Here is a 25175-nt window from a genome sequence, read left to right as displayed (position 1 = left end):
TTGTTGCTTGTTATTGTCTTTCACATTAACACTCAATCATATACATGGGGATGCAACAGAATGGGTACAAAAATATTTATTGTGCTCCTTTAGGCCTATACACAAGGTCTTATGGACCTAATAGGTATATAAGACAGCAGATGATATGTAATGGGTCACTGTTACAATTCTACCAGCAAATAATGTGTAAGTGGGGGGAGGGGAGGGTCTAGCACAGCATCTGCCCCACTCATAATGAAAAAGAGCTAGAAAAATTGAAAAATAAATCAACACAAACAAGAGAATTGCATGATATTTTAGCTTTATTCTACTATACTATTACAGGAATAATAGGAATGTTAAATTACAATGACTAGAGCTAGAGTATAAGTCATCATAGCAACATGTGTTTAAAGTACTGTACACAACTTCTAACATAATACTAAGACTTTCAAGTCAATTTCAAACAGATAATGTATGTCTCCTAAAACATTTCTTTTCATATTTTTTTTCTTCCTAAGCTCATCAATCAGACTGTACAAAAGAAGAAAAAGAAATTAAAAAGATTTAATTATTTTGTATTTAAATAAACAATTTAGTTTTATACAAATCAATTTTATTCAAAATTGGACATATTTATGTCATAGGAAACCAACTATTATTTGGTAGATTTATTTTTCCTTATTAAAAACTACATTTAAGAGTATGATTTCCTACATAAACTTGAATCAATTTCTATTTGTTGCATAACGATGTATGTATACAAGGAGAAAATTAATTTTAGGAAAATCCAGAATTAGAAATTGTTTTATTATATTTTACAAAAACATCTCAGAGTAGCCTTTTGGAGTAGGTCCCTAATTGCATAACTATGTATGATTATGGTTCCTATATTATCACATAAATACTACATTAGAATAACTAAAATACATTGTTCTGTGAACAGTGAATATTTATCAAGTACAGAAAAAGGTATTGACCATTTTGAAGCCCAGCTTCTAAACTAAAATTCAAGTACTAAAGGAAAGTTTTTCTTAATTTTTCAACAAATACTTATATTTGATAAATAGTTATAATGAGAACCATGTATTGCTAATATATTCATAGACTATACAACACTGATTAAATCTAACTAATGTAAAACATGTAACATAATGATGGATTCATGAATGGAATGATGATAAAAACAATGAATTTCATGCTTTGTAAATGAAATAATATTTACACATTTATTTCATAAACAGAAGAGATCTCTCTAATAAAATTAGAACAAGTTCAAACAAAATAAATCATTAAACATGAAACATATATTCACCATCAAATTAATACTTCATATTTAAATTTATGAATTTAAAGATTAATAATGTTAAACATTAAGCTTTATCACAACATTTAATGAACATCAAGTCAATGATAACACAATGAAGAAAACACATTCTCTAAATTATTAAAAGAATGGACAAACAATGGTTAAATGGGTTTCTTAAATCATGAATCATGATCTCTGATGAAATTGTACAGCATCATCAATTATGATGTCATAAAAGCTTTGACTAATATATTTTTGTCAGATACTTGAAAAAAAATCACGAATTTTATTATTAAGATACTTTAGAAAAATTTATTTGTTGTTTTATTTTATTTTTGTTTGTAGATAATTCATATACTTGTACAATTTCCTTTTTTACATAGATGCTTATTCATTTTTTTTTAACATAAAAAAAAAATTAATCTTGAAAAACATTTTTTAGTCTAAAAAGGGTTATGAGTAGAAAACATTTAAGAAACCCTGGTTTACATAATTTTATATAGAAAACACCATATTTTAGGTAAAACAAAATTTGACTATCTATGATTGGCCCCTTTATTTTTATACCATTAATGTAAAGCATTCTGCATAATGGAAAACCACAATTCATATAAGCAAGCAAAATCTCATAGAACATTTTATACATTCAAAATTAACAACATAAAATCATTCCCTTAAGTATATCCATTTTTTTAATGGCAATGATATAATAATATAAAATGTAAAAATTACAAAAGCTAAATAATTTTTTAACATTGATATAAGGTAAAAAGATACTTAAAATGTGCTTGGTATTATAAATCCATTGTTTAACTTAATTAAAATGCAAAAAAAAAATATTCACACAGTAATAAAAATTACTATTGCTTTTATAAGCGATATTTTGCCCATGCATTTATTATTTCATAAAATAATATTTTGCATCAAACATTTCATGAAGCATCTAGTATTGTTATAATTTGATATAGTAAAACTTTTCAAAAGTGATAATAAAATGTAGTAACTAACAATGTTGAATGGAATATATTTCAAAGTCATATGGTTACAAGGCCAATAATGGCAAGATATATTCATTTACATATTTCAAGGCAAACTGTTATATATACCTTTTTATCTATTATGATATTAAGATGCAATGAAGAACTTTCATTATATGAAATATTTTATTTTTAAAAACACCAAAAGAGGAAGCCAAGTGAACTATACTGAGTAGATAACAGTTCAACAATTATCTATATTACAAAACATTTTATAAATTATTTTTTTAACTATATTTTACCTTGAGTATCTTAAATGCATTTATCAAGTAGTTCAAATCAAAACTGTGAAAAGGTGCTGCATCATTAATCTATCAGAAGCTAATTATCACATGTTAAAGTTGCCACCTGATGAAACTTGCACCAAAAGCACACAAAGCTACCCAAGTTTTAAAAAAACATCACAATTACTCACAGACGAATATATTTTTTACAGATATACATACATAAGCAAATGTATATATATATGTAGAATTTGCAAGGAAAAGTCATAGTAATAAACATTAGACATGACTAGCTGGAAACTGTACATTAAAAGTCACCTAGAGATGTGCAGATATAACAAGATATTTCTCTCAAGAGCACACCTAAAATTTAGCTAGTTAAATCTCGCAGATCAGTGAGAAATCCTTCTGGAGTAAGTAGATGATCACTTCCTGTAATAATAAAAAACAGAATAATCAATACTAAAAACATAAGATATAAAAAATAAAGCAGCACAATTATCGCTGTTTCACATAAAAAATAACATACTAGAATCTTTTTTTTTAATTTGCATTTATGTTATTAAATGAATGCACTTACTAATACTTTAAAAATCTCATTTAGTACTGATAATTTAAAATTTCAGTTTAAAATAATAAATTATAGTAAAATAAAATCAATGTAGCATCAATAAATTTAAATTTTATATTTCCGTAATATATTTTTTTTATGCTAGTTTTCTAAAACTGTGTTAAACTTTTTAAAAAACAATCTCCTGAAATTAATCTGAAAAACATATAGAGATTAAAATTAAGTTTAATTATGAAATTATCATTTTAATTAAATATCTTACCTACAATAACTTCCCAGTTTTTATACTCTTTTGTGACTTCATAGGCACATCTCAATTCAGAATAACAAGCACCTCCAACAACAAATACCATGAGACGAGGCAAATTTTTAATATTTGGGGCATTTTTATCTTTATGCCAATGACCATATCTTACACTAAAATAAAAACATAATTTTTAAAAAAACCACATTCCCAAATCTATATACAATAAATATTTCAAACTAAACTTTAATGAAAAAATTCATTCTAGACTACAAAAAAAAAAAAAAAAAAAAAAAAAACTAATACTCAGACTTAATTAAAAGAAAATCATTAAAGGTATATGTTTACACAATTTTAATGTCCAAGATCATTATGGCACAGCAAAAAAGAAAAGAAAGAAAACATTGAAATGTGTTTGAATATTTTATGAAATAAAACCACATAAATAAATTAGAAATGATATGGAAGAAGTTTCCCAAGATATGCAGATTTTTTCTTTTTTGTTTTGTTTATTAGCATAAAAAGATTAAATGTAATAAATTAATTAGCTGAACATGCAAGAATCTGAAAAAATACTGCAATTATTGACCAATTTATATAAATATACAACTCATTCCAAAACTATTTTACCATTTAGACAACTAATAAACAAATAAATTATGAATATGTGACGTCAGATTTTAACTTAAAATATAAACAGATAAAAAATGTCAAATTTAAAATATTATTAAATATATGTTATGGCATATACATATATAATACGCTCAGGATATAAATAATAAATGCTGAGTGAATATGAATATTATATATTATATATATATATATATATTCACTCAGCATTTATTTAATTATTTTGCAAAAACCAGAATATTTTTTTAATAAAGTACCATGCAGAATATTTCCTGTAATAAGTCAGAATAATATAATTCAAAGTAATTTCATGAATTCTTAATTATTTTGATGCCTGGTAATTAGTAATTATTATAGTATTTAAATCAATAATACACATATAAATTATCGAAACAGAATATTATAGGACTAATCTCTTTTGAATTTAAAACTGTTAGTTTTGTTATTATTTAACATTTAAAAGTAAATTTCAAGTACCTTGTAGGCGTTGGGCGACCATAGCTGCTCTGAGCTACACGGCCTGCTAAGAATGGAAAGTGTTTAGCATCCAATTTATCATCAATTGCATCCTGAAATAGATGAAGGAAAAAATGTTAAGATTATAAAGGAAAAAAATGAAATATGCTCATTAATTTAAAATTAATGCATAAAAAAATACAACAAATTACTTATAAATAAATAAAATTATACTCTCCAATATATGCAAATATTACTGTAAAAAACAAATATTTTAAATATACAAAAACAAATATACAAAAATAGAAAGTAATAAAAAATATTATATTAAAAAAGAGAATGAATGAAAATAACCATATTATAAATTAAGATACTTAATATATAAAACATTAATAATAATTTGTTATATCTAGAAAAAAAAGATCTCAAATAAAATGAAAACTTCTATTCTTTCTAAATTCAGTTTATTAATGTAATACAGACAAAAATCGTATTTTAAATTTTCAACCATTCACTGAATCTTACTATAGGCCAATACTATATATCTCACTCTCACTCTCACAATATTTATTTATTTGCAATTACTGAAACTGGAGCCACTGTTATATTCAATACTTTCCTCAATTCCAATTTTTAAATAGTATATAATGCAACATTTTTTATATAAGTCTATTGTTTTCCTTGTTCTGAACTGCACAAGGTCTTTTGATAGCAATTATAAAAATCATTTATCTTTCTTCTCCTTTTTCTGAGTATGGTTTAATTGCACAAGAGTTCAAAAGTCGCTTTACCTATATCATTTTTCCACAATATAAATATGTTGAGTAACAGATAATCTACGGAAGTTTTTCTTTTGAGATTTAAACAATTGCATGATGAATACCTTCCGACATTCCAAAAACAAACCAGCCAAAAATTGTACTCCTAGAATTGCTATGTAGAACCACAGGTTGTACTCAATTATGTGCAGCATAAAATACATTTTTAAATGAAAAGATACGAGGGATTTCAAGAGAAATTGAAAAAATTTAGATTATGTTATCTTAATTTCCCTTGCATATCAAAGTACAATTTTCTTCAATTCCTGATATATATATATATATACACTTCACATTATTTTCCATTCAAATCTTTCTCAATATATCAGAATTTAAACTCCAGAAAATTTTGAAAAACCAAAAAAGTGATCATTATTAATATTTCTTTTAATTCTAATGATCTGAAACATTTCCATCTAGAAATGCCATTTACTGTATTATTCAACATGAACCGAATTAGCTTTTTATTTACATTCTTATTCTGATTTTTTTTAAACTATCAGTAACAAATTATAACTAAGCAGAAAAATTAGTCTGAAAGACAAATAAAGATCAAAAGCAATATATGTGATGGGGGGAGGAAACCCTCATTTCTAAAATTATGAGATTTAAAAAAAAATGACTCCAAAATTTTAATATGAAGGATAGCAAAATATCTATTCAAAAATATAAATGACACTCCACAGAGTTTTTAAATCAGCTCAATAACAAAACATACCAAGCAGGAAATTTCGAAGTGAAGAGGAGCATTTTTTTATTTATTTATTTTTTATGTAAAGAAACAATTTAGTGAAAGAGTTATTAAAACAAAAAGCATGTGCATTAATACTAGATTCCTTTTTTAAAGATAAAAATATGGTACCTTTCTAAATGTTTCTAAACTGAAATACTTAATATTTATTGTTTCAAATAAATGTTTGTATTAAAAATTAAAAGCCAAAAATATAATAATAATTGCAAACTACACAATAAAAATTATTCTTTAATTACAAAGTGTATTTGGGAACAACAAATACTTATTAAAGAAATTAAATAATATATATATATATATACAGTAGAGGCAAGAGAAGCTTTGCAAAATCACCTCCACAATATCCTTTAACACAGGAGTCCAACGAGACATTTGATAGGTTTGCTCTGTTATTCTTTCCTTTCTAGGAACTTGATAAGGTTTCTTACGACTTCCCTGGAAGAATCATAAGTAACTCTCTTATTAATTTGTAAAAGAAAAATTCCTATAATTATATATATATTTTTTTTAATTTATGGTTTAATTTTAGTTAAAAACAAAGATAAAATGTGGCAAATATATTCATACATCTGTTACTATATTAACTCCCAACATAGCCATGTTAGTGATCATAGCTTTTTCTGTTGGAGGAATCTGGGCATGCTGAATTAACTTAGCAAGATTCTCCTCAGTAATACCTACAAAAATAACAAATGTAAATTAGTTTTCTAATGTCAATGCTATCATTAATCTAATAACTACAAAAATTGGATCAACTTGAAGATTAAATATAACATGAGCTATTAAATTATTAGAATAAGATGTTTATTTGATTACAATAGAATTTAATCTGATTATAATGTTAGAAGAAGTAATTTCTTTTAGAAAATGAAAGTAAACCTCTTTACAAATAAGAATTAGAATTACCATTTTTAGACAATATATAGAGTAGAATAATACGTATTTTGTCAAATGTGCTGACAGCACCATCCAATAGAATGGGTACAATATTTCTCATAGGATCTTTGATCTTTTCACCTTCAGCATCAGTACCCATAGCCAAATCCTGAAAGAAAGCTCTTTAAAGTTTCAAACAATACAAATTATGAGCATGCATACATAATATCATCTAAAATTTATAATAAAACAAAGTTACGAGTCACAACACCAAAAATAGCAAATATAAATTTTAAGGTTGTGAAAAAACAAATTATGAATACTGTGAGAATTTCTTCAGTACAAGAAAAGGACCGATTCTATGGTAAATCTAAAAATTAGCATTGCCTTTTCAAACTTTAGCAAAAATTCCTTAAAATGTTGCAAAAAACAAACAAACTTATTATTAATAACAAACTACTTATTAAAGAATTTATTTAAAGAATTATTTAATTTATTAGAATTTATTAAAGAATTTATTTAAAGAAAGAACTTATTTAAAGAATTATTAAACAAACTACTTATTAAACAAACTTATTATAGAATTGTGGACAATTTTCCGTCATAGATGTGATGACAAAACATTTCAGCAACCAAAGTGGGATCTCAAGTAAAAAGAATTTTAAAAATTTTACAATAGAAAATTGGAACAGATTTTAAATATATAGTTTAAAACATTCACACACACATAAAATTAACATTATTTCTATCCATTTATTTAGTTTTGCAGTTTTCTTTCCAAATTATATATATATATATATATATATATATTCAATACAGAAAGTAAAAATAAATTACCCTACAACAATTATTTATAATCTGAACTTAGAATTAACCACACATGCATTGTTTATAAAAGATCATTATTATTGTAAATTTATTCTACAAGAAAGATTTTTTTTTTTAATTAATGCATTCAAGAAAAATTTTCAAATAAGTTAAGGATCCAACACAAAACAAATAAAACAAACCTGTTCAACTTTACACAATTTGTCCACATTCCCTTGATAACATTTCATGCAATCTTCAGCTAAATGCAAATATGTTGAATATTTGCTCAATTCTTTTTGATACTGTGGCATTTTTTTAATCATTACAGACAAATCTTTGAAACTAGCTTTATCAGTTGATGCAGTCATTCTTTTACTCTCAATAAATGTCTTCAATTGCTTTGTGACACTCCTAAAGGGGGGGAAGAACAAATATGTAATGAAATGAATGTGTATGCCAAAAAATTATGTAGAAAGTGTAGATCAAATACATATTATGTGTTTTAGATTTTAAAAAATTCAAGGGACATTTTTTTTAGTGGAATGTAAAGCGTTCAATAATTTTTCCACTCTTAACCTGCACTTTATCAATTTCAAATATGATGCCTTATTAGAAAAATTTAACTGGCATTAGTTGTTTAAGAAAGAAACAATTTCAGCTGAGAACTCATTTAATGTATGTATATTAGATACATAAAAAAAAGCAAAAGTGGTGAACAAAACATTTGAAGAAACAGCTTAATATATTCTGCAATGTCTGTGAAAGAAGTGGAAATAATTTCGCCAAAACTTTCTGCCAAACTTCTCTATAAAAGTGTTCTCCCTCCACACTCTCGGGTAAAACCATGAAATTTAGAAGCACTGCATTTTTCTTTTAGGTTGGTTGGTTAGTTGGTTTATTCAGATTTAATGGTGCAAGTGCCATACTGCATTTTTCTTTTAGAGTTCCACAAACGAGTATTTAGTGCTTTGCAGTATAATAAAGAAAAACAAATATGCATTTTTGGGAACTTTTTGGGTGGGCAATTGGAACCAAAATTTGACACAAAGCTATAATATTAGAAATAAGATTTCTCACCAAAATCCATTTATCTAAGTTAGTGCATTTTTGAGTTATCACATATACATGTATGCGAATAGACAGACCAACATATGGTCAACTTGCTATGGATTTGATTCAAAAGTTGATACTGATCTGTACTTTAGATGCTAAAATTTTATGGTGCCAAATTTTATCGATATAGCTCTTAGCATTTCATATTATTATATTTTCTTTGACTCAGAAACACACAATAAATCATGTAAATGGAGAAATTTAAACTGGACAGAAATCTGTAAATTTAGTGTACAAAATTTCATCCTTCTGTCAAAATGTTTATGAATAATTGTGTTTACGAATAGATATAATTCCAAAAATAAACTGCAAAAATAGAGCAAAATTTTGTGCCTAGATCTTTGACAATTATAATTCTACTCTCTCTCGAATACTTTCACTCTACCCGGTTGAGCAAATTGAAACTGATGGCCCAGTTTCTGTCTCAAATGAAGAGCACAGGATGTAAAAGAGTTATTGTCAAGGATGTCCTAACTTTACACACAGTTGGATAGATCTCGCATGGTTCTGTAATGTGGTGGGTGAAATTATTATTTTTCTGTCTAAAAAAATAATTTAGACAAAAAAAAAAAAAAAAAAAAAAAAGAACTTTTAAAGCACCTTTTATACAAACCATTAAAACTAAGTAGTTCAGGACTTCAAGTGAAGCTACATTCCTTCTTTACTCATTTTTTCAACTAAATATATTCAAATATCAAAATTTAATGTGTAAGCTGATTGAGCTTTTCTCATACCTTTCAAAGTCGAATCATTGTAATTTAACTGTCTAAGATTGATATGTCATATCATAAGAAAATTACAAGTTTTTAAAAAATGCTAGGACTAGGACTAGCTTTTTTTAAAGTGGAAGGGGGGGCTTAGTGGAAGGGGGGGAGTCCTGTCCCAGAAATAATAAAAGAGTAGAACATGTTCCTACAATTGCTTTTTAATCTATCACATTAGTGCCAAGAGCACTAACAAGGTTCCTAGTCATTGATCAAAACAGAAAGTTAAAAAATCATTTAAAATATGAAAATTTTAATCTAACTGGGAAAAAAAATGACAGAGGATAACATCAATTAAAATACACACGCACTTATATATAGGTTATATTTAAACAAAATATATTTTTAATAAATAAATTTTATCATTTTTAAATTATAATGAATAAATTATCAACAAAACATTTACAATAATTTATAAGAATACAAAAAAAAAAAACATTTAGTAATAAGAGCATAGTTCCCCATTTACTTACGTTGAAACAACAGCAATATGCTGATGCCTTAATTCCACCCACAAATCATCATTTTCATCTAACAAAACCTCCTTTTCTTTCACATTCACATCAGGCCCAGTTGATGTTTCAAATTTATAGACATCATTTTGTATAGGCAAAAGATCATATGCCATAGCTTGAAATGTCAATTCGTGCAAAAGAGGTGACACACAGTCAAAACCTCTGTCCAAAATCAGAAGTTGAGATCGCATTTTTTCAGGACCCTGTAATGAAATGAAGAATTATTATACACGGAATATAAAATATATCAAACTATTGATCATAACAAAAAAAAATAATAATAATAATAATAATGCATCCATTTTTAAAAACCAAGACAAAAAGGTAGCTTTTTTTTCATATATTCAATTACATTTCCCAATAGTGTGTGTGTGTGTATTATTACATCATAGAAAGATTGTCATAAAACAATGTATAAATGGAAAGATATAAAATTTAAATTTTAATAAACAACTTTGATTATTACAAATTTAGAGCTAATAATGAATTTATTTAAAAGTTTAATTCTGAAGTTGATATTAGCATATTATGTGTGGTACATATTTCATAATATCTTAGTTTAAAGTATTGAAAGCAAATAAATTGTAAAATAAATAATTATCCTAAAAGTGAGAAAAATATTAAACATTATAGCATATTTTGAGTACTAATTATATGTTTCTTATTTTAAATTATTTATAAATGTGCAGGGAAAATGTAGAAAAAAATCTCAAACTGATGTCTAACATGCTGATTATATGCTAGTATTAAGTACAGCGTTATGAATCAAATTATTTCGCAGAATATTTTTACATTTTTGTTTTAACTAAAAAAGAATAGTTTAAAGTTTCTTAATTAGTTTGAAGAAGTTATTCCATTGGAGTATCATGAAAGAACTTTTTCGGATTCTTCTTTAATAATTAAACTAACACCAAATATTTTATTTGCTGTTAATTTATTAATGATGATATATTCTGATGCCATAATATTGGTATCAAAATTCACATATTCCTCAAAAGCAATCACTGATCTTGGAAGAGTTCACTTTTCCTCAGAACTGAAAACAATGTGAAAATGAAGCTTTGTATCCTTAGTATCATATAAATAAAGTAATTTTTCATTACATTTATTAGGAATGAATTGAAATTGTGATAAATAATGCACAAATGAGAAATACATAATGATACCCTACTGTATGCGATTTTAAAGTAATTACAGCTTTGATTTAATTTCAAATTCGTCAAATAAAGAAATTTTTTATAGTTTGGCGATTTCTAAACATTTTTGCTATATTTTATTACATAAGTGGATGTTTAAAAATATATAATTCTTCTGAAATTATAAAATTTTATTCTCTCATTGCAGTTTACTGAATTTTTATTAAACTTGAGTACAAAAACATTGAGATATTAGGTAAATTATACAACATATTTAGCACACACAATTAAAATGATTTTTTGCTATTGTTATTTCTGTATTTAACAAAAGAAGAAATTATATTTAACAGTATCAGCAAGCTATAAATTTTCTTACAGAAATTATAATATCAAACTTCCTAAAATGAGTAATGCGAGGAACAAATTAGTATTTATCATACTTTACTTAAACAGGATATCATAAAAATGGTCAGTTCAAAAACACTTCCCAGACAAGACATTTATAAGAATAATTTCTTCTTTTTGCAAATAATAATGTAACATCAAAAAAAAAAAAAATAGTAAAAATTTATTAAACAATATTTAATGTGAAATTTTTGAAGTATTTTTAAACAAAAAATTATCATACTTCTCCCATAGTTGGCTCATCAGCCTTGTAAGCATCCAGTTTTTGTTGAATTAACTGTGCTAGTTCGACATTTCGATCAAAATCGCTGAAATAAAACGGCAAATTTGACACTTCTTTTCATAAAAATTTATAAAAATTAATATTAAATTATTCTCCTGAGGAAGAGGAAAAATACAATTACTTACTATCGATATCTAATATTAGGATATTCGCCTAAAGTTGCGCAAACAGTCGCAATCTGTTCAGCTATGCGCTCTAAATTAGCAGTTTGCGAAGACTTTGAAGGGTTGAAGTACATTTGAAAGGTTTCAGGATAATCCAAAGAAAATACCTAACAAATTTAAAATAAAAATTACAGAAACAATTCTAAAATTATATCCTAATTCAAATATACAGTTCATTGTTTAAAAACCAATAAAGATCAAGTAGGTTAACCAATAAATGAATGTTAAAGTAGATTTAATTTTATAAAGGAAAAGTATACAAAAATAATAAAATTAAATGTACTAATAAAATGAAGAATCCTTTCACAAACACACAAACATAAATAAAACATAATAATTAACAACTCTATAAGATTATTAGAAATTAATCTGTTCATCAATACATATAATACACAGCTAACATTCATTAATGGTTAATCTTCATTAAAATTTCTACATAACTTCAAGAAATCAATGCTATTTGAGCATATTCTCATTATTTTATTTTTAAAAAAATAATATATCGTATAAAACTATAAAAATAAAATATAATATATTAAACTATAAGAAACACAGAATTAGTATTCTTTTTAATATTTTTTTATTCAAAATTTTTTTAAAATTCAGAACAAAAACAAAAAAAAAGTATCAAAATTCATGATAAAATAATATTTTAATTATTCAATATTATACTTCAGTGCCACTACCAGTTTCATTAAAATATCTGTTAAAAATTTATTGGAATAATCTCTAATAAGTGAAAACTTTTATATGAAGTTCAATCTTTACATAAATTGAAACAAAGTATATTTTGAAAAGTAAGTTTTGAGAAAAACTTACTTGTATAAATTTATAATGATAGTTTAAAATTTACCACATAAAATTTTTTTAACTGCACATTGCTATCAAAACTATAATAGAAAACTTATGTTACTATTTAAATAATACACCAGCAATTGAAAAAAAATGTATTAAGAATCCAAGAAACAATTTAATACATAAAACAAAGAATTAAAAATGTTATAATTAATTAACAAAGAGTATGGATTATTTTTTTCATGATCTCAAAAAGTTTCCCCCTTTTTTTTTATATTGAAGTTCATATTAGTCTGTGTTTTTAAAAACTAGAGAAAATGAAACTTTCAATGTAATATTTGTTTAAAACACTGTCATAGATCGATTTACCATCTTAATAAAAATGAATCTTAAAAGCAATAATAAAATTTATACCTGAGATTCATAAGGGAGGAAGGCAATATTAATCTCTTTCAAGGTCTTTATGTACTTTGCACAAGGAGATTTGCACAACTCGTTAAATAACTCATCTCCACACGCTGAAATAGAGAGAAACGATATTATAGGAGATGAAAAATATTTCAAACTTTATTGTTTACAAAAATATTTATAAACAATACTCACCCTCAGTGAAAAATACATGAGCAGACCTATACATATTTCTATTGACTTGGAAATCCCTCATCAATCGTTCCACAGACTAAATGTCAAAATACATAAAGGGAGATATTAAAAAAATATATAAAAATAAAAACACTAAGTCATAAAAAAATTTCATCAAAAAGTGAACTTGATTTTTTTTTTTTTTTTTTTTTTGCAGCACTAAATGTAAAAAATAAGAAACAAAGCCATAATTATCTATTTAAGAAAAATCTTATAAAAGTTAAAACACTTGTACATAGTTTGAAAGAAAGACATTGCTGATTAATGGAAATTCTTACTACCAGATTTAATTGCACTGCACTGCATACTTATTAAAATACTATAATCAAAACCCAATCAATGGTAATTTTAAATTAAATGCTTTTCCTCTGTAATACACTAACTATCATATTTTAGCATGTCTAAACTGTTAAATGAATCAGAGATAGTATAATTCAATCTATAGATACATCTCTAAAAAGTTCAACTCTCCTATAAACTTGAAAATTAATAAAATTGACAAGACATTCTTGAAACAAAATGTATCATAGTAGAAAGATAAAAGAATAAATAATTTTTTAAAAAACCTAAAGAGAATATTAAAATATAAAGCAAGCTCATACTTTATATTAACTGATAATTTAAAGACAAAATTAGAAGATTAAAGAGAAAGTTGCATATTGCTATTAAATAATAAGGATTTTTCACAAAATTTCTTATTAAACTTAAATACATAAGTGCTACAGGTGTTATTATAAAGATGCTACCACTAATTTTTCTCCAGCATCAAAAATTATTTCATCAAATCTAAAGGTGTGGAAGTTTTCAAATTCCTGAAGAAGCATCATGAAACAAACTACATGAAATTCTGGGGCAGATTAAGCTCTATAAAAATCTTCAGGTTCACATGTAATGGGAGACACCTTTTCCCATCCAAATTCCAAAACAAGATATTTTTATAGACTTTAATTTCTATCTAAGCTGCTTTTAAGAAGCAAATATTATAACAAGGTAAAATAATAATTTTTAAAAAATTGAAAATTGATTGAAATGGAATGAAAATGGGATTTTTGGCAACAGAGGCCATTATCCCCTAATTCCAAAAGAGTTCATTCAATAGATGTTAAAAAGCTTCAGAAATTGGAAAAGAATCTGGAGATGCTGCTTATTACAGACAGCTTTCTGAATAAACGTTTTGAGAGAACAAGAATGATGATCAATATTAAGTTTTGCAAAAAGATTTGGAACAAAACAAGATGATATGTTCAATGTTATTTTCAAGATTATAAACTTGGCAGTGAGTTTAATTGTGTAGTCTAAATCTTTCAACAGTTAGAGTTGTAATCATCCAGGTAAAAAGTTGTGCAGTTACGATATCTTCTCTTATATTTTTGAGTCACGGATTAAGGGAAAACATGGTGGGAGCACCGCCATTAGATACTTGATATTTGCTATTTTGGAAAATGTGATTCATTTTTTGTAGTGAAATTTCCTGACAATGAGAAATTAAATCTTTTGGAGCAATCTACTCAAGCAATGGGGGTGAATCCATGACCAATTTTGTGAATATGTCCACCTTTTCATTCCAATGAATCTGTGAATATCCTGAAGACCACACCAAACATATTTAATAATAATATTTCTAAAAATAAAGTTCTAAAATATTAACAATACTTGATTAAATGAAGAATGAGATGAAGTATCTGATGTTTGTAAATAATATGGGGGGGGGGGCATAGAATAAAATTATCCTGAAAATACCATAAAAATCTCAAGTCTTTGCTTATTGATAATCCAGTCCTGATAAGGTCAGAACATACTGATTGAAGAAAAAAGTCCTTAAAATAGCACAAAAATCTCAAGTCTTTTACTTATTAATAATCCAGTTCTGATGGGATCAGAACACACTGATTCAAGAAAGATTTTTCTAGATAGTCTGTTTCCAAGTAAACTGCTTTAAAAATAAAGCAATAAAATTAGACAGCTAGAAGTTAAACTGAACTTAATTAAAAAGAAGATTTTGGAATATTAATCACACATGAGGACATGAATCAAAAATATACCTTTTAAATGAAATATATGAAACAATAAGATGTGGAATAAGAGAATGGAAGACTACTGAAATATCTAATACTGATCCAGTCTGAATGCATTATTACATTCTTCCTTTAAATTGAAAAAGATAAAACTTATTCCATCGGTGACAAGACTATACATTTAAAAGATTCTTTTACTTGCCGATAAGAAGAGGTACCATGTTTGCTTTTCAATTTTTGATGGACTTAAAAATAAACTTATATTTCTGGAAAAATGAATTTAGTAAATGGATAACCAACCCTGTTTTAAGTTTCATATTACTACTTAAAAAGTACTAAGAATTAGACAAATAGCTGTGCAAAAACATTACATTATAATTTTTTGGAAGAACAAAGAATACAGGAAAGATTGTTTAATGGAAGTCACATCAAATCTTAAAATAAAAATATTGATCATGTAAGTATTTATCTCATTTTGATTTTGCATATATATATATATATATATATATATATATAGATAGATAGATAGATAGATAGATAGATAGATAGATACACCAAGTCAAACAAATACCATTTCCTCAATTTTGAGTAAATGGGAGTAATTTGCAAAAATTTTAATAAACAAATAAGTTTAAACCAACTTTAGTATGTTGTTTGATATGCCAAGATGGCTGATTACTATGCAATGAAGTAGCTGTAGTTCAAAATAAACAGAACTGAAACTTTACTACAGAATTTAAATGCAAAATCTTTTAACACTTTACCCTTTATAAGTTAAGATTGCTCTATCTTCTAAAATCTGTTATTGGCACCTTTATGACTGCGGCTGCTTTGAATTATGACAATAAAAATTTCTTTAAGCCAAACTTTTTTTAGCTTTTATTTTTCTTAAATTTTTAGTCTCCTTAAAATTCATATAAAAGGTACACAATTCAACAATAATAAAGAATAGGCAGATGATCCCTAACAGAATTATTTCACTTGTTAAAGTAAGCTACTTAAATGAAAATTAACTAAATTGTTAAAACAAAACAAAAAAAAACCAGAAAGACATAAAATATATTAATATTTTTTTAATTATATCATTTTGGTTCTTAGAAAACCACATATCTAATTTCACACAAATTTTACAGACTGATCACACATATCAATATATGGTATTAAAATTTTCGCATCTTCTCAAATATTAAAAAATCTTTTTTTTTTTTTTTCTTCTTTTTTACAAACATCTAAAAAATAAGTTAGATAAAACTCTATCAACTGAATAACATGAATCATATAAAAAATATGCATGCATAAGATATCCACATAGGAAATAAAACTAATATTCATTCAAAAATAACATCAACTACTACATTTATGTACATAATGATACTGCAAGTTATATATGCTTGATTAATATTTTCAGGTTTGAGCTTTATCAACTATCGCTGTGTCCCTAAAGTTCTCAGTCTAGAGGTATAGACTTTTAGTATTAATTTTACAATTTTTTAAGAATACCTTTAAAAACATATATTTCTCTACAATTTATTTTATTAAAAATTTAATGCTATTGCTATAAAATTTAACTAATGTCTTTAAATATATTAAGAATTAACATTAAAAAACAATTATTGATAATAAATTATTGATAATAAAAGGCATGTTTTAAAGAAAAAAATTGTTGCATAACAAATCCACTTTTCTCACAAAATCCAAAATAAACTTTAGTAAAATTTTATTGAAATGAACATCTAAAAATTGCTTCTATTTGTAATCAATATTTTTCAATAAAATTTGAGAGTATGACACATTTCAAAATGCAGTTTTGCATAAAGAACAACACCACAAAGTTTGCATTAAGTTTGATTTTCTTTAATTTTTTTCTAGTTTGTTTTACTGGTAATTTTATTAAATTTGTTTCTACCCATTAGAATACATAAAATTCAAGAAAATGTTGCCAATTGTGAACCAAACGCGAATTTGGCATAAGATATTTGGTGGAATTCTACATTATTTGGTGATTTTTCGCTTGCGCCTGGATAATGGAAAAGTACCATTTTCTCAAATACAACATGAATTTATTTTTTTAATATATAGAATAAAATAAAAAAAAATACCTTATCAGTAGGGGTTATCAAATATATTGCTTCCATATTGGGTAGGGGTTCTCGAATTTTTTCGATATCTTCTACAACTGTTGAAAAATTGCATGAATATTCAATGTATAATCAATATATAATATAGCCGCGATGTTAATTTAAAACAAAAATTTTTTAATATATTTAATTATTATGAAAATTCTGCATATTTCATCAGGAAAACGCAATAGCAACACAGTTTTACAAAAACATACTACCTTTTTCAAACAGTGAACTCTACAATAGCAAATTTTAAAAAAATCCAATGTATAAAATGCTTACATAATGCATGCATGATATAAAAATCTAAATCAAAATGAATTTAACATAGTTTATAAATTATTGCAATCAACACATTTCAATATTTAAATTTAATATGCTATAAAATATATTTCTGCTGTAAATATGTTTAGCAACTGAAGATATAAACAGAAAAAAAAAACATTCACAAAATTAAGATTTTTAAAAATACAAATTACCATCTTTAGAACACATTTTCTATTAGACTGAATTAGATTTAAGGTTCCAATCAAGTATATTAATTTGTGACAGAAATTAAAAATTAGCATTTGTAGTAAAATTAATCTATGTTAATCATATTGGTAGACAGCTGACTGTATAAAATATTAAAAACTGTTTTTAACAATTTAGATGTAAATCAACAAGGCTCATAAAAAATAAAATGTGTCTACATCATCAAGATATAAAAATTAGAATATATTATAAATGAGTCTTACTATCATGATAAAATATCCTATAGTGTTTATCAATAATATTACAGCCTTATTAGTAGTAGATTAATCATATCAAAAATTTAAAAATTCTGTAATTTCAGTACAAACAATTTTTAAAAAAGTTTCCTGGTTCTTCTATTAAATATAAATGGGATCAAACAATTTAATCATTAAAAAAGAATTTTAAAAAATCCTATGCAATATTTAAGTCAATAATTAGACAATTACACTTTTAAAAAAATTGAACAAATATTCTATCATATACTTAAATTATAACACCGATTCACATTATTTGAGGACCAGAACTTATGAATCAAATCTCCTAAATAACTTTAAATGCCAAATAAATACAAATGTTTAGTTCATATTTGATAAATGAAACGATTAAGACTTTTTAATCACAGCTTGAAGTAAAAATGCCTACATATTTCTTAGACATTTTTAATTCAGTCATCTTCCACACAAATCATTTTTGGAATAATGTAAATAATTACATTACAAAAAAATTACATCAGAAGGAATGTGCTGCTGATGTAATGAAGAGCAAAATATAGTAATAGGAATGCGGGAAATAAAGGTCAGAATTTTTTTCTTACTTGTAATGCCCTCTTGGGCGATTCTATGCATTTTACAACATGCTGAGATCATTCTCATTCCTAATTTATCTACTACAAGAACTTTCCAGTCACCCTTCTTTTTTACAGATCGGATCACATCATTCATAATTTCTAAGTGGAAAAATATCAAAAACATCATTATTTCGTAACATAATGTACAATTATTGCATTCTTTTTTTGATAATTGAGATTTCATTCCTCTGAATCAAAAATAAATATAAGGAAAAGATATAATGTATCTTGTAAACACACCCCTTTCAAATTTCATACGGAGAGAGACGTATAGAAAAAAGCTTTTTTAAAAAAAGAATGAACAAATTTCCCAAATTTTATAATAATACTAACAACAAGAGATATATTTTTGCTTATAATACTACTTACTTGCACCAACAACATTTTTTAAAGCCATTTTTGATCAGTTTTATGTTCCTTCTCCGTAATTCACAAAAACCAAGGTGTCACGATCACTGTCAATTGCAACACGCGCATGCGTAAATTTGTTTGTGAATGACTCATTCCTTTCTCTACTTTCAGGATTGTGAAAGACTGTTTTTTATGAAGCCATAAAATTTTTAATGAGAATGTTGACGAAAGATGGCGTTACGCAATCTCTTTTTAAATATATATTTCATGATTCGTAACATTTCCTAACATTTTATTAAAAAATACAGCATTTTAACATATCATTATATCAGAGCAAGAATCATGCTGCCAGTGACAATGAAATTTAGATATGAAATCACATAATTGCTGCCTGTGGATTATCACATCATGAGACCAAATCTTTACTTCCTTACCCTAAATTAATGAACATTTTTTCTAGAAATTTATAGAAAACTGACTTTAAAAAATAATTTATTTAAATTTTATATTTCCAATCTAGATATGGAATTTTAATAAATCCACTATATACAACATAAGCTGCTTTTAAGATCAATTTCAAAAATTTATTTTTTTAAAGCGAAACCGAAGCAATATTTTCTGAAACAGTTTCGGATTGGGAAGACGCCTTTTATTGCTCTGTCTTGTGAAACAACTTTTTGCGCCTGTAATTAATATTGATTCCAATAATCATAACATGATATCTCTTTACCAAATATTTGAAAAATTTCTCTGGGTTATAAAGAAAACATAAAAGCATACGTGATTATTTAATAAACATTTCACTCCACTTAAAAATTTTCGAGATTGAATTTTATGAATTCTAAACTGCAATCAAATCATTTTCTAAATTGTTTACCAAACCAACGCTAGAGATTGATGGAAAGATATATAAATAAACAGAGTATAAAGTTGTATAAAACGAGAAACAAATTTATATATAACAAGCGTAAGGTATAAAACCAGTTTTCAACGTATATAGTGTACCTGCTTGAATTCGAATTGTTGCATATGTTTCAGATGAATACTTCCTTTGAAATAATGCTCTTCCTTCTTTTGGATTCATTCACTATCGCATACCTATTATTATTATTATTTGTTTAACACCCGATTCGGATCTACATAGCTGCGAATTTGGCGTTGAACAAACGTAAGTCTAGAAACCATTACAAACTTAATGGCTATTTTATACACAAATTACTGATAATGACACAAACAACATTTCAGCCTGTACTCCCCATTTCACGTTTGTACATCTTACAAAGCAGAGAATATGTGACTCCACAGAAATTTAATGTATACTAGACTCACAGATAAAGAAATAAGAACTCTGCAAGCCTAAAACTGCTGCTAAATCTGTAAAATCGGTAGGAGTATCTACCTGTGGTTCGAAAAAGTATCCTTCTAAGAAGATTTTTTTTTTTTTTTTTTTAAGATTTTAAGCAATTGTATAGCTTGACACATTTTATGTGTGTACTTGTTGAGTATCAAAGGAGTGTTTTTTGTCTTCTTGCCACACAACACAGACTGTAAAACGAGTTGAAGAAAGAAAAGAGGGTTTATTTGCAAGAAGAAAGTTAATAATGAATTTTTCCTATCAGAATGTACTTTTTGAGCGGGAAGCGCATTGCTATACATGGCCGATGTTTTTGCGGGGACTAGCTGGAAACAATTTTCGATAGTACCTGGTTTCCAGTAAACATTCAATCAGCGTATGAAATAAATTTAATAATAAAATTTTTTTAAAAAATGCCCGTTTACAGATGAATTAAGAGGTGGAACAGTTTTATTTTAATTATTTTTTTTTAACTTTTAAATCATTAATTATTGTTATATACATAAAGGCCTATTAAAATATTTTTTTTCCTCTCAAATCCACTATAAGGTAGTGTCACGCACATGAAAATAAAATTTATATAAACGTTCAGAATTTGTAAGTAAATTCTGAATTCAATTAAAATTGCTTAAAGTCATAAAAAATGCAAAAGTATGTATAATTTTAAAATTCTACCACAACAATGAGAGAAAAATTCCATTACAAAGACATTTTCATGAATTTCATTACGAAGTACATGATGATTTATAAAAAATATATGAATTGTAAAAATAAATAATTTCTAGATTTAAAAATTTTATTATTTAATTAAAAATTTAAAAGAAATGAAAAGAATTGACTTGTATTACTTCAGATTATCATAAACGTTATAAAAGACAAAAAAAAAAAAAACTTTTCTTGGTGTTTTTTAAAAACCTGTACAGAATTTAATTCAAACTGAATTTCCATTCATTATCATTATGTTATAGCATTCAAGCAAAAAAAAAAAAAAAATCTCCGAATATTTCAAAAATTATATATTTTTTTTCTTCTTTTTTTATTATTATTATTAACATCAAATAGTAATTTACATCTTTTATATATTTACATAACTAACAACTAACATATCTATATTAAAACAACCCCTGATTTTGTAAGCAAATAATGTATGCGAAAATGAAGTTCAAAGTAATGGAAAGAGCAGAGCTTCACTAATTCGAAATTGCCATCAAAATTCGATCTTCCTGAAAATTCGAAATAAGAAAGCTTCTAAAAATGCAGCAAGAGAAAACGACAAATTTTAACTTAAAATTGGCAAAGAGTGATTCATTTATAGTATTTAACAGTTTTAATAAATATTACAAATTGATTCTTATTCATGATCATTTTGGCAGAGAGTACGGTTGGATTTAGTTAATGAAAACAACTTTATAATTTAAAAAAATTACAATTTGTAATCTTGACTTTAAACTTAACAAAAAATATTCGTCTTATACAAAAGATGTGTTAGTATCACTTTAACAGAAAATTTACGGGGCTCGGAGAAAAATTCGAATTGCCCACGAATGAGAATTACAAATATTTAAATTAAATGAGCTATCCAGTAATATTAATGCCATCAAAAACATAACTTGTAAAAAAAACCAAGTCTCGCAACTCAGTTCTTCTATCGTAAAAAGTTGTGAGATCCATGTAATACCAAGTCGGTCAATTTATTCAGTACCTACTTAAGGGCCTTCTAGCTTAAGTTATTACGTAATTAGCTAACTTGACAACATCTTATAGTAACCATATCAATATTAAAAATCTTTTATGGTTAAAATAAATAGATTGACTTGGCAATCGCACTAAACAATCTAATTTAATATAATATGTTAATGTAATCTAATTTAATGTAAAGATACATAGTGATTTCATGCTATGGGGTCTCATCCCGAAGTTCACCGAGAAGCCAAGTCAATCTATGCGATGGCCAAATCAATCTATTTATTTTAACCATAAAAGATTTTTAATATTGATATGGTTACTATAAGATTTTGTCAAGTTAGCTAATTACGTAATAACTTAAGCCAGAAGAACCCTTAAGTAGGGACTGAATAAATTGACCGACTTGGTATTACATGGATCTCACAACTTTTTACGATAGAAGAACTGAGTTGCCAGACTTTTTTTTTTTTTTTACAAGTTATGATTTTGATGGCATCTCATTTCTTTTTGTATGTAGTCTTACTCTTTTTCTTTTCCGGTACTTCTTGGGCTTCAGCTACATTTTTTCTTAAAGCCCACTCCCTGTCTCTATGGGCTTTTCTCGTAAGCTTTGATGTTACAATTTTTGACAAGTCTGGACGGTAAATGCTTCTTAGTCTGTTTTATTCACAAATTGAGGATTCCTGCGCTTTAATACTTCCAAAGTCAGCGTTATTATCAGTTGTGTCCATTTTATTTGTGATCATATCGAAGACTCTTTTTTGATCGGCATTAAGTTTTGCGATCATACTTTGAAGATCAGTTTGCTCTTCTTCTACCAGATTGATTCTCTGAATGTCACCCATTGCGTTTGCAGCTTCCACAGCTTCAAGTTGAATTATTTCAAATTAGATATTGTTACAAACCTGTAATTTTGCTTCCCAGCGAGAATAATGTCATCATAAGAAAGACCGTTTTACATTAATCTGTATTGGATGCTGTCAGATCCCGAGCCAGTGATCCGAGAGCTTGGTGACAAACTTGGCTACCATTTGGCGACGAATTTGCCGACAAAATAGATAATGCTTGAAACTTCGAGAAATTTATCCATCCCTCCATTATTACACGCATATTTTAGTTTTTCCTTGATTTATACACTAAACACTAATTGTATTCTAAATTTAAAGCTTCTATGTCTGCTAGAAGTGTCAGAGTTTTGATGATCGGTCAGTCAGTCAGTGACAAAATTCACAAGCTTTGACTAGTTATAATTCTTAAACTACTGGTTCAAATTTAATGAAATTTGAAATATACCGTGTTTATATAATGCCTGCTTGGTTACTGAAAGTCCAGGCTACTAGTTTTATTCACAACGAAGTTATAGGGAGTCGAAAATGGCCTAAACTGCTTCGAGAAAAGGATGGTACGGCGTGCCGTTTGTTTTTGCTCGACTTGGCGGGGGCACTGCCGTGCCACCAGATATTGTTTAAATCAATTTTTTCAAAGAAGATTTAATATAGAAGTCGATAAATACTTATGTCTAAGAGTTTGTTTTCAATTTCATATATTGAAAGGGGGATACTTTTTTTCTAATTCACTATCGTAATCTTGGAAACAATTTGAAATAACAATCTTGTAAGAATTTAGAGTTTTCTGAACTGCATTCTTCGGCAATGAATCAATTATTGTCTGTCTTCTTTGAACTCTTTTTTCACAACTGATGCAATCCTAAGGCATCATCGAATCACACCAGTATTGCTAATTTGCCAGCTTGTCCGATGCATGTGTGGCCCCTTGCATAAAGACCGTATGGTTCTCCCCAAATATATGTATGTGAAAGAACTAGAGAGAGAATTTTTTAATAAGCGTAGAAAAGCGTAGAAAAAGAGAAACATCGGCACAAATGCTGTCCTTGTTGCATCTCCACTACGGTACAAAATTTTGATGTCCGTCCCAGAGTTTTTATAATGCTTTAAAACACCAACAACAAAGAAGTAAAGCTGAAAACTTTTATTGAAACATTATAAGATTCCTTGGGTATTATTTTCATCACTTCTGAGCTATTAAAATAAAATAACCGCATATTAAGGGAACTCACGCTTTAACCTCATCAAAATTAATATATGTACAAACAGTGTGCCTAAGAGTGATTGTTCACCGGAAATTTTTAATATTAATTATTATTCATATTAGGACTAAGGGTTCTAAAGTATTTTAAGGGGTGATTGAAGTAAGAATTCAAAAATTGTACAACGTAAAATTATACACAGTTTACTTTTTCTTACTCATATAAATAGAGAGAGAACAAATCAACTGAAGCAGAATTGCGTTACAGCGGCTAGTATTTAATAAAGTGCTAATATTATCCAAACATAATTCATAGAATTTGTAATTTATGCAAACTTATTTATTTGGTTATTAGGAAAATAAAGTTCTTTAATCTCAACCTTGCAGTCCTAAGCAGATGTCTGATCTAAAATTAGTCACTACTTTTAAATATATTTTGGAGAATAAAGAAGGCTATGAGGCTTGTTATTAACGAAGGATTTATTTCCTTCTACTGCAGTGCACGCTAGCATAAATGTATCTCTTTTCTACCAGTGAGAGAAAGGGAAAATGGCCTTGTGCGCTGAGCAGTTTTGTCATTGAGTTCAGTTCTAGATCTCATCTATATTTTTTCTTAAACAGTCTCTTAAATACAATTATCTTCAGATGTTATTGTAAATGATTATTCCATAAAAAAAGTATTTCTAGCGGAATAATCATTTCAAAAATCTGCAAGAAT

At 26.3% G+C, this 25175-nt stretch overlaps 1 protein-coding gene across 1 annotated transcript; it reads right to left on the bottom strand.

Moving 5' to 3' along the window:
- Window positions 1-284: 284 nt before the first annotated feature.
- Window positions 285-19639, bottom strand: LOC129963137 (protein ROP-like). The gene is made up of 15 exons (XM_056077235.1): window positions 19390-19639; window positions 18988-19119; window positions 17637-17713; window positions 13484-13559; window positions 13295-13398; window positions 12047-12192; window positions 11862-11946; window positions 10056-10300; window positions 7906-8116; window positions 6926-7064; window positions 6587-6696; window positions 6353-6454; window positions 4472-4563; window positions 3383-3537; window positions 285-2981 (listed from the first exon to the last, which is right to left on the bottom strand). Exons 1-15 carry the CDS (start codon window positions 19415-19417, stop codon window positions 2920-2922), a joined length of 1764 nt encoding a protein of 587 aa, XP_055933210.1. The 5' UTR covers window positions 19418-19639; the 3' UTR covers window positions 285-2919.
- Between the last annotated feature and the right edge of the window lie 5536 nt (window positions 19640-25175).

This window comes from Argiope bruennichi, chromosome 3, assembly GCF_947563725.1.
Source record: "Argiope bruennichi chromosome 3, qqArgBrue1.1, whole genome shotgun sequence".
In the NCBI taxonomy this organism is placed as follows: Eukaryota; Metazoa; Arthropoda; class Arachnida; order Araneae; family Araneidae; genus Argiope; species Argiope bruennichi.
This window is presented reverse-complemented; position numbering and strand designations above follow the sequence as displayed.

Excerpts from the sequence above, each read along its gene's own strand:
- LOC129963137 (XM_056077235.1), bottom strand. The coding sequence starts at position 19,417 with ATGGCTTTAAAAAATGTTGTTGGTGCAA. Across the intron at positions 11,947-12,046 it reads CCTAATATTAGATATCGATA|CGATTTTGATCGAAATGTCG; the intron begins GTAAGTAATTGT and ends GTTTTATTTCAG. Across the intron at positions 7,065-7,905 it reads AATTGTGTAAAGTTGAACAG|GATTTGGCTATGGGTACTGA; the intron begins GTTTGTTTTATT and ends GCTTTCTTTCAG.